This window comes from Cygnus olor, chromosome 24 (genome assembly GCF_009769625.2).
Source record: "Cygnus olor isolate bCygOlo1 chromosome 24, bCygOlo1.pri.v2, whole genome shotgun sequence".
NCBI classification, from domain to species: Eukaryota; Metazoa; Chordata; class Aves; order Anseriformes; family Anatidae; genus Cygnus; species Cygnus olor.
Window position 1 is genome coordinate 397332 of NC_049192.1, and position 11204 is coordinate 408535.

General features: G+C 55.7%; 1 protein-coding gene across 1 annotated transcript; it reads right to left on the reverse strand.

Annotated features, from left to right (window-relative positions):
• Positions 1-8278: 8278 nt before the first annotated feature.
• OLFML3 (olfactomedin like 3) lies at positions 8279-10727 on the reverse strand. The gene is made up of 3 exons (XM_040536282.1): positions 10360-10727; positions 9778-10063; positions 8279-9343 (listed from the first exon to the last, which is right to left on the reverse strand). The coding sequence occupies exons 1-3, from the start codon at positions 10468-10470 to the stop codon at positions 8559-8561; spliced, it is 1182 nt and encodes a 393-aa protein (XP_040392216.1). The 5' UTR covers positions 10471-10727; the 3' UTR covers positions 8279-8558.
• Positions 10728-11204: the final 477 nt, after the last annotated feature.

Sequence of the window (11204 nt, forward strand, 5' to 3'; positions counted from 1 at the left end):
CACCAGTCAGGGCTGGGCTGTGCATGCTCCTAGAGCTGTAGCACCAAGGCAGCATCTGATGTTATTTTGCTGCACTGGGTACTCAAAAACTGCCCCAGCAGCATCTCTTTCCCTGCAGCACTTGCAGCCACTGCAGCAAACTACAGAACACCTTAACACAGGGCTGTCCTCACTGCCACTTGTGCTTGATTGGAGTGGTGATTTCAGGCTTTTTTTGGGTTCCTCACTCTAAAAAGAATGGCTTAAAATTCTCCCAGTGTGGTGTGAGCTGCCCCTGGCTTGCTGCAGAGGGTGATGGTGCTGGGTGCTGCATAGGAGCCAGGCTGGCCCTGCTGCCGTCACCCACCAAGGCGGCAACAGCCTCCCAGCACAGGCTTCTTTCTCATGGACAATAAAACATAACAAAAATGTCAAAGGTCTTCATTATTTTCTATCATAAATCCACAGAACTTAAAAATCAATCTTCTTTCTGAAATGTGGAATTTGTCTGGTGTGTCTGAATGACCAGCAAAAAATAAGATGTTTTCCAGAGCAAAGATAGTCCCTGCAGCAATAGGCATTGGTGCTGCCAGATGCAGGATCGTCAAATACCTCAGCAACAAACACCCTTCGGGGCGAACCATGGCTGACTGGAGATTGAATGTAATCAGAATTTGTTTAGCTAGAGGATGTTTTAAATCTCTGAGGACTGAAACCCAGAATGCCCTCCTTCACACCCCGAGCAATATCCCCTCTGTCCTGGGAAGGTGCCAGGACCAGTGGCTCCATTCAGAAAAGCTGGTGCCAGGATGCCCAGCCAAGGGCAGCAGCTGTGTTTCTGCCCCATGGCATGCGCCGGGGGCTGGGGTGGCAGGGGCCCCACCCCAGGAAGGCTTGCCTTGGGGTCCAGGTCAATTCCAAGGACCCCAGCAGATGTGGTTTCTTTGGCCCAAAACAAGAGTTCCCAGAAGCAGGAACAGAGTGGATGATGTGGTAAAAATAGTTCTTTCCTGAAACTGCATGTTTCTCTAAGCCTGTGAAAGCAGCTTTTGGAATGGAGAAATGGAAGATCCAGGAATACAAATCAATGGCACATAATTGCCTGGTTTGCCTGAATACAGCTGAGCATCGCAAAGGGATATTGCACAAATGACACACAGCATGAGGATGCTGCACCCTAGCTGTGCCAAATTTCATGGGATTTATTGGTACTGATGTCCCTTGATTAAATTAATATTTCTTTCTTGCTGTATTCTGCAGCAACCTGAACATTTCAATTTCTCAGGCAAGCTTGGATAAGGAATGGAAAGAAGATGGCAGATTACTCTGACATTGGAGATGGCTCCACTGGGGAAAACTGCTTTTCATTTAAAACCTTGCTTTTATAGAAAAAAAAAATGCAGTCAAGGAAGCACCGAGAATTTAGAACAAAGCTGTGAGGAGCAATCTCCTCCAGGAGCTGATTACAAACCATAACTCTGGTCTGTGGGCTGCCTGCTTATCTGTTGGAGTTCTCCAGGTTGCAAAGCTTGGAGCACTTTGAGGTTAAACAGGAGATGTAAAGTGACTGAAGGGCTGCAGCTACTCAGCAGGAAGTAGCTACATGGAGGGCAGGGACTGCCTTTCTACTGCAAATTAATTGATACATTAATATGCATTTCTTTGTTCTCTTTTTCCTCTCCGTTGCATGGTCTCATAACACATAAAAAATCTTGCCTTCCCGCTGGGAGCTCGCCCACCAGCCCCACAGCCGCTACCCCGGCTCCCTGGGTGCCTGGCAGGCTCCTGCCACCACCTGCATGCCCCAGGAGCAGCACTCTGCCCCAGCTTCCCCTACCACGTAGAGACCTGTCACGGACCTGCTCCTCCTGCCCCAGCCAGTGGCTCGGTCATCTGAGATGCTCCGTGGCTCTAAAACAGCATTAAAACGTCTCCACACCCATTGCAAGCATGCAGCTTGGAGTGAGAGGTGCCAAGCGCTGCTGCTTGGCAAGAGACAAGGAAGGAAGCACGTCGCCTTGGTGAGGCGGGGGTGACGAGCCAGGGCCCCTCAGAGCAGCTGGGACAAGGAGGCAGCCCCGCTGCACCGAGCTGCGCAGGCTCCTGGCCACCGGTCCCCTCCACGGATGCCCGCCCTGGCAGCTTTGCCTCGTGGATTTAGTCAGACCTCACATTTTTTTCTTACTGGAGCAATTCCATGGAAAGTACTAATCTTCACTTCACTTGCAAGGGCTAGTAGGCAATTTTGGAGAAATCCATTTAACTATGATACTAGTGAGTCAGTAATACACTTCTGTATTTTATTAGAAACAGAAAAAAAAAATTGTTTGTTTTGACCCTACCTATGTAGCCATGACATCAATTTTCCATAATAATTGGTTACCATGGTTATATGTCCTTCCAGGCTGCCAGATGCCTGCAGCAGAAAGGCACCATCTCGGCCGCAGCACCGGGGTGCTGTGCAACGCAGGGGCAGCCGCTCCGGCCCCCTGGGGTCCCACGTCCCTGAGCACAGCCACAGGTACTCACTGCACGGAGCAGGGCACCTGCCCCTGCCTGTGCCTCGGGCCTGGAGTTGCCATTTACCCAACCTCAGCTGCAGGAGAGGGGCCAGAGGCAAACAGACGAGGAAAACCCTTCTGGGGGTCTTTGGAACCGGTCCACGATCCCCTGGCTGCAGCCGGTGCCAGAGCAAAGCACAGGGGAGGGAAACTCAAGCTCTACTTTGCCACAGGAAGGACCACTGCATCCCTCAGCACTTTTGCCTTGGGAGCATGTACTGAGCAGAAAATTTGGATCTATTCCAGACAGGCTCTGGGAGCTGATTTTCAGAGAGCAGAGGAATTAAAGAACTGCTTAGATGAATAGCTGAGCTAGTATTTTTGTGTCCTCAGGAAACATCTTTCATAATAATAGAATTAGTAATAATAACACCCCAGAGAAGATCCCACTGAAATCATGTAGACTGCAGGATGCATGAAATCCTGAAGATGGTGCAAGCTGCCTGCGTGGGTCCTCCTCGTATCAGCAATAGCCTTGTTGACTGGAGACAAACCTCTTACTGCGAATTGGGAGCAATGCATGCAGCATAATCCAGCCTGATCAAAGTACTGAGGTAACTGCAAATTCTGTTCATAATGGAAACTGTCCAGAAAATAATGAAACTTTGTATGTTGCAAACCACAGCTTCTCTGACAGGGCTGTGAGCTCTGAATCCAAAGATTTTGGTTTTAATCTTCTTGTCAAGAGGAAAGGATGGTACAGATGCCCCAGCACTAGGAAGGATGAGCAGAGCACGATTGCTTCCCTCCAGCAGACCTGTCAGCTCCGCAGTGAGCCCCATATTTTTGCAGAATCCACTTCTTTAATGAAATCCCAGTTTCTGTCTCTCCCTTTGCCTCTGCCAGCAAAGCACTTGTGAAGAGGAGAGTGCAGAGGGAACGAGAGCACTGTGGTGGGACGGGGGCTGGTGGTGGGAGGCAGCTGGGTGCCGCAGAGGGCACGGCAGGAGCCGCATCCACTGCTTGAGGAGGAAATGCAGGGCTGGGGGAGGTAGAGGCAAGCTGAACAGAGCTGCAGCCCAGCATGCTGATCCCTGGATCTCTCATCATCATCATCTCCGCCAGGCAGAAGTGGTTGCAGACGAGGGGCCTCAGCCACATTCCCCACCAGACTGATGTGCCCCAGGCTGGATGGGGTAGCACAGGGCTCAGCAGGACAGTGGGCAAGGGTCAGCATCCCAGGAAAGCATCCCACAGCACCTTGTGACTCCTGCCCCTGCAGTCCCGTTCCCCCCCACCCTTTAACACTCACAGCCCAGGGGCCCTTCTGTCCTCAAATCTGCAAGACTGCGTTGTAGATCCCTGAGAGCCCTGACAATGCAAAAAACAGAAGTAGTGCAGAGCTGTGATTAAGCACGTACTTTAACCCTGCTTTAACCCTGCTGTTATTTGGAAGATCCTACTTTGAGAAGAAGGAGACTGCCTCAGCCAGCCAGCCCAGTCACCAACTCCTGCCTGGGCACCAGCAGGTTCAGCTCCAGCTCCAGCCCAGCCCACACCAGCATGAAGCCATAGGCCAGGGCTCTGCCTCTCTGCCACGAGGCTCTCAGCAACCTATTCTGGTGAATTTGGTTTTGCTTATTCTATACTTCCATTGCAAAGCACAAAGGACCTTAAGCAAGCTGCTGCCATCTTCTTTCCTTCCTGACACTAAGATCCTCCCAAGCTCCAACATCCTCCCACTTCTGTGAAGTCCTGGACAGAGAGCATTATTGCTTCCCAATTCATGTGTGACGAGTTAGACCTCAACCAGATGTTATGTGGGCAGAAATACCTATTTGAAGTTAAAAGCCTGTGATTATACTTGCCAACCAGGCATTAAGAAAGTATTAAATGGAGAAGTTATTCTCCTCTTCTTGTTTCAATACAATAGTATCTTTACAATACACTTGTTTAAGTTGCCTACTTTTAATTTAGTTTCCTAGGTTCTAATACTACATGAAAAATCATTTCACTTTATCAACGGTTCTCATGAGCTGGAAAAGAGCAAGAAAAAAAGCCAGCATCCTTGAGAATTAGACAAAGAGGAAAAAAATAGCTGTGGGAGATCTTGCTTTCTCTTTCCTAGTGTTAACATAACTTCTCAATTTACTTTATCAGATTGCCTTCCGAAGGGAAGTATTTTTCAAGAGGAACAGAGATGAAAGGAATTATTACTTACACAGATTCTTCTTTAAAGAGATAAAATATTTGGCAATTAAAGCATGAGAAGCTGTAGACTCACAAGGAAAGCAGTGACTTCACCAGAAAAGGCATATTAACATATTTTCCACTAATCTCTCATTACAGAAAGTGATAGCACTGCTGTGAAGCACTGCCTCTGCGGAGAGGCTCTCTGCCCCCTGTGGAGCTGCGGCAGCTCTGGGTCAGGGACGTGTACCACAAGGCATTGTGCATGCTGCAGCCCACGGCCCGGAGAGCAGGGGGACACGAGTGAGTCCCTGCTCTTGTGCTGGAGCCACCTTCATCAGCCAGCTGAGGCAGGGACACACTTAGAAAAAAAGCTTTAAAGAAAATCTGGTGGGGGAAAGGGCCTGGCCACAGTGGCTGTAGGTAAACCTGCCCAAGGGATGAACAGGAATACAGCAGAGTCTCTGCCACCGGTAACTCTGAGTTCAGGAGTTCATCCTCCTAAATGCATGGTAGCTCAGAGGGACTCGGTGGGTGGCAGTGGCCTGGGCAGTTCTGAGGTCTGGGCTGTGCAGAGTGACGAAGGACCAGCCCCACAAGCTAAGGAAAACCCTGTTCCCAATAGGGGCAGGGGGCTTAAGGAAGCTCCGGGAGGCGGAGGCACGGAGGGTGTGAGCAGTGCCAGGAAAGGGCTGGGGCAGAGATGCACCTGGCAGCAGAAGCACGGGCAAGGTCAGTGGAGCAGATGTTGATCCCCAGGGTTTAAATGCAGGTGTCATTGTCCCCCCCCCCCATTCCCCCACCCCCAGGGGCAGAGATGCAGGTGGGGGGTAATTAATGTTTATCAGGGCACTCTGTCCTGGCAGCCCCACTACCTGTGGCACAACCTTTGCTTCCTCTTAATGAGGTATATAAATATTTAAGCAAGAAAAAGAGAAATCAATAAAACCTAGCAGGAGGTGAACTCTAGCCTTTACGTCTAGACTTTACTTCTAGCCTTTACTCTAGCCTTTACGTCTTTGTTCCGGGTGAGGGCAGCTGCGGGCTGGGGGCTTGGGGTTTGCTCAGCCCACTGGCCACACGGGATGCTGCACAGGAGCAGCCACGGTTTGCCCGAGCTCCCTTCAGCCAGCTCAGAGTGGAACCACTTTTACAGATCAAACATGATTTTTGTCTAAGGGTTTGTCAGCAAACGCAGATAATGCTGTTCTGCTTTACAGGGTTATTCTGAGGATTAATTTGTTGATGTTTCTTGAAGTACTTTGAGGATGTGGAGTGCTACATAAGTACTGCATTTTATAAGCCGATCAGACACTGCAGTTATTTTTCTGTTTTGCCTCATTCCCAAAGTGTTTGTACAAAACAAATTCCACATAAGCATGGTGATACTGTAGGCGACGGCAGGCAGCGTTTGTCATGTCGGCACTTTACAGGGTGGCAGCAGGCGGCCCTCCCGCCCCAAAAGCTGCCATTTCCCGTGCTAGTAAATGCTTCGCAAGCGTCCCTGCTTTCCCATGTCATGGCATCCTGGCCTGCTAGGTGCACCCAGGTGGTTCAGGCCGTGGCTGTCACCCGGCAGTGCTCGGGATGCACCAAGACCATGGTCGCTGCCTGGGGGCCGCAAGCCTGGGTAAAGCTGTGGCTGGATGGGCTGCGTCTGCGGCACAGCCACAACGCAGTGGATAGAAAACCGTTTGCCTCTTGTTTCGTGAGAAGTTTTCTGTGAGTAAATCACAGGTTCTCAGCTCTCACAGAAGAGCCACGTTTGTCACTGTGGATAGGCTGGCCTTCCTGTCTGCTCTGCCGGGGCTCCGGAGAGGAGCTCTGTGCAACACAGGCCAGCCGCAGGGCGTCGTGCCCCTCCTGCAATGGCAAGGTGAATCCTAATCGGCCAGATTTTCCAAAGACATTAAAATGTTTGATGGACTTGTGCCACTCTGGACAACCAAAAGCCTGCCAGTGCAGCTGCTGTCTGTACCTCATGCCACTGATGCCAAGGTGAGCACCGATATCTGTGGCAGTGACCGTCAGATTTTGCAGGAATGCTGTTTCAGGTTAGATGTTTTCTGGTGTAGAATCATTGCTGCCCCACCAGTTTTAATTCAAGCTAGAGAAATCATTGGCGTAATTATTTACAACTGTGCAATTTCTGAAAATTGTATTTCTGTTACTGTAGTTATTGATCTTGAAAAGGGCTATAAATTAACTTGACGGTTCACATCATTCTTCTCACTTGGATTATTTCTCTGCTTGATTTGCACTGTGTTAAACTTTCAGCACCACCCAATTACAGTCATTCAAAGTGTGTGTTTAAACATTTTTCTTGTGCAATCAAGATAATTATAATACAGAACTTGAAGCAAGTATCGAGTCACCTTCACGTTGCAGGACAGCATCCCTCGAGGCAGGCCCAGCTTTTCAGCAGCACAGGGACGGCGTGGCGGTGCTGTGGCTCAGGAGGGCTCATGGCCCTTCGCACCATGGCCACAGCCCCCAGAGCCCCCTGGATGCGCTGCAGTCATGCTCCCCATCACCTCCCTGGGGTGCCTGGGCAGCCCTGCGCCACACCAGCAGGAGGAATCCTCATCTGGTCAGGTAATCTCACAGCTTCATATACTGAGCGTTTGTACCCAGACCTGATTTCTAATGTGAAAAAAGCATGCTTAATGACACACAGACACCTCGTAATTCAGCCTCTGTGTTCTCAGGCATCTGGAGCAACTGTGATAGGAATAAATCACAGAACATCTGGGTTTCTGGATGACCTCTGGCATCTCTGGGCCAAGTCCTGCATTGCCCAGGGGTGAGGTACGAGTGGAAGCACGTGGGGTAGTTGCTGCTGGGTGATGTGGCAGGGACTGGCGGGACGTGGCACAGTGGCACTCAATGCTGCTGCCAGCTGTGGGTGGCCAAGGCCAAGCCCCATTTTGTGCCCAGGGCCCTCCTGGTGCTGTGCTCATGTCCGTGCCCAGCACATGCCTGCTGCAGCCCCCAGCCCCCCCGATCAGAGATGGGGGGACTTCAGGCCTGACAGAGCCAGAGCTGTCACCCAAGGGGCTCCAGCACCAGCCCCGTCCTGCCCCCGTCTCCTCTGGGGCTCGGGTGCTGCCACCATGGAGCCATGCAGGTTTAATCACCACAAAGCGGGGATGGGAAGAGGCCTGGGGGACTGATGGCCATAGGTATGGGTTTTGTGACAACCCTGTGACTGCAGAGGGAAGACAAGTGTGCTTCATTAGACATAAACTGGGAAAATCAGCAACATCTGGTGACTGCTGGCTAGGATGCCTCACCAACACGTGAGGAAAATCTCCAGTTGTTCTCTCAGATTAAAGGATTTTGCTGTTTGCTCACAGTTTTGTACATACAAAACAGGCAGGCCCTGGCCTGGCTCAGAGGTGACAAAGCCCCAGCCTAATGTCCTGCCTGACCCCCAGGTCCCCTGCTCAAACCCCCCCAAGCAGCAGCCATACTCACTGCTCTGGCCGGCCCTGCACGGACACCCCACTCTTGGGAACAGCCCTTCGGGGTGACTGGGGCAGTGTGGAGCCCACTGCTCCGGAGCCCGGCCCTAGCACCCCATGCTCCCCCCAAGCAGGTGGCTGCAGTGAGCTGCATAGCATTTATTCAATGTATCACAGAGAAGAAAGCCTTGTTAAATTAGTCCAGGTTTCTTCAGAGAGGTCATAGGCAGGGACACCCCGTGCTGGCAGGTGGAGGGAGGCCTGGGGCGGGGGTCCAGCATTTCACCATTTCACAGTGATGGGATACGGGGCAGAGGTGCCACCCCATGCCAGGGCTGGAGGTGCTACCACAGGGCAGGAGGGGCAGAGCCACGCTCACTGGGGCAGGGTTCCCAGAGGCGTGGGGGCGCCCTGCCGTGGCCCCTTAGACCTCCAGCTTCTTCTTCATCTCCATGCGGTAGATGATCTGGTAGCCATCATCCCAAGCATAGATCTGCCTCTCCCGGGGGCTGTACTTCATGCTGGAGTGGGAGCCATAGCGCTTGGGGAAGTAGACGAGGGAAGCATCCTCAGGGGCCAGCGTCCCACTGACATCAAAGACACACTGCACGCGGGAGCGGCTGGGCAGGCGGGTGTTGTAGGCCACGTGCAGCGCCCCACACACCACGAAGGCGCCCTCGGCGTTCTCCCGTGGGCATGGCGTGTCCCACATCTGCTCGATGTCCAGCGAGGTGGGGTCCAGCTTGGCCAGGCATATGTTCTTCTCATTCTCCTTGGTGGCATAGATGGCCCAGAGCCCCTCCTCATCTGCTGCCATCTCAATGTAAGTGAAGGGGGAGAGGCCGAAGACGGGAATCTGCTCCTCGGCTGGGAACACTGAGCTGTCCACCACTGTCTTGTTGGCCAAGTTGAACTTGATCACCTGGAAGGGGCCCTGCTGGCGGATGTAGTAGAGGTGCCCGTCATAGACAAGATGCCCAGTGCCCACCCAGGGGTAGGGCAGCTTGATGCGGGCAGCCTTGCGGGTGGCAGAGAAGAGGGTGAATTCCCGCATGCGGGGGAAGACATACACTGTGTCGTTGGCAGTGCCATCGAAGACGTAGATCTTCTCAGAGTTCCCTGCAGCATCCTTGGTCCAGAGACCTGAGGTACTGCCAAAACGCTTCAGGATCTTCATGGCTCTGACGCTCGCAATGGTGTCACTGCAATCTGCAAGAGTTGAGCAGCTGTGAAAGCCTGAAAGCCACCTGGCCCAGCAGGCAGGGAGGTTCCCACCCCACGCTGGGGTCACCCTGTGCTCAGTGCACATAGGTCTTGGTGTGTCCCACCCCAGTCCCCAGGCAACTCGCTTGCAAACTTGCTGCAGAGGCTGCAGTGCCATCCCCACTGGCACCAATAAGCCCCATTCTGTTCCTGTGCATTGGGCTAGGGAAGCCACCCCCAGCCCAGCCCAGCTCAGCCTGGGAGATGCCCAAGGCTCTGGCCTGGGCCCTGCATGCAGCTCCCGGGCAGCTGCAGGTGTGCAGGGTTCTGTGCCACAGACACCACAGACCCTGCTGGGGAGTCAATGCCACGACGTGACCGAGCCTGGGGCAACCCTGCACCCGGGACCACCTCACAGAGGAGCCGCGGCAGGCTCTCACCAGTCAGCTTGGTGTACTTCTCGTTCTTCCTCTGCTTAGCCGTGGCCACCTGCTTCTCCATCAGCGTTTCGTCCACCTCCACGCAGGGCGGCGCAGGGTTCTGCGTCTCCAGGTAGTCCACCTCGCGCTCCAGGCGGTCCACGCGCACTGCTGCGCCCTCCGCCTCCGACCGCAGCGCCTCCCGCTCCTTCTCGGCAGTCTCCAGCATCCCCAGCACCTGGTTCTTGAAGTCTCGCAGCTCCGTGGAATAGCGGCTGCTCTGGTCGTGCCACTGCGAGATCCGCTCCTGGGGCGGCCGAGGGGACACCGGGGGCTCGGTGCGGCACGGCCCACGCGTGGCAGCCGTCCCGTCACCCGCGCCCGACGGCGGGAGCCCCCGCGGCTCCCCGGCGCTCGCGTCCTGGCACCGTCCCGCCGCGGTCCCGCGCCCGCGACCCTCCCGCCCCCCCCCCCCCGGTCCCTCTCCCGGGCCCCCCCCGCACCGCGCCGCGCGGGGGCCCCCCGCCGGCTCCTCCTCGCCCCTGGCCTGCTCCCGGCCCCGCCAGCCGCGGGGGAAGCGGCGCGCGGAGCCCCGCTCGGTACCTCCAGCAGGGCGAGGCGCCGCTCCACGTACTCCATGAACTGCTGCTGCTGGGCGCGCGGGGCCACGGCGAGGAGCGGCAGCAGCAGCAGGCAGCAGCGCCAGGGCCCCATGGCCGTCGGAGAGCGCGGCCGGCGCTGCCTCCACCTCAGCGCTCAGGAATGCTCTGGCCTCTCGCGGCCCTGATCGAATCCAGATGGGAAGCGGGGAGGGGAGGCTGCGCCCTCGCCGCGAGACCGGCCCCGGGCGCCTTAACCCCTTCGCGCCCCGCCGGGGCGGGCGGCGGGACAGGGCTCGGCCCCCAGCCCGGGGCCGCCGCAAAGCCCCGCGCGCGGCCGAGGTGCCCGCAGCGGGCGGCACAGCCCCCGCCGAGCCGGGAGCTCCCCCCCGGGGGCCCGGCCGCGGCTCTCCGGGGCGCTGCCGTTCCGCGGTGCCGCGCACAGTGCGCGCCCGCCCCCTGGCGCCCCAGAACCGCGGGGACCCTGCGGCTGCCCCCGAGAGCCGGGGACCGGCGGCGGGCAGAGGCCTCGGGCAGCCGCCCCCCGGCGGGGCGGAACCCCCAGGGGCTCCCGGTCGCGGTAGGAAGGCCGGTGCCCGTCCCGGCCTCCTGGGGGAGCCTTCCTGGGCCTCCAGGCATCGAGCGGGGTGAGAAGGGGGAGAGCGGCTCCGGGCCGCCCGGCAGCGTCTGGCACGCGGGCCTGGGCCCAGCAGGGGAGGCGGCGCAGCAGCAGGCAGCTCCGGGAGCGCTCGGAGCACCGCGGCTGGACGTGCGATGTCAAACCCGGTTACGAGCATACACCGAGGCGATGGGAAAAGCTTCCTTCGCGCCTGAGATAGCCCTGATCGC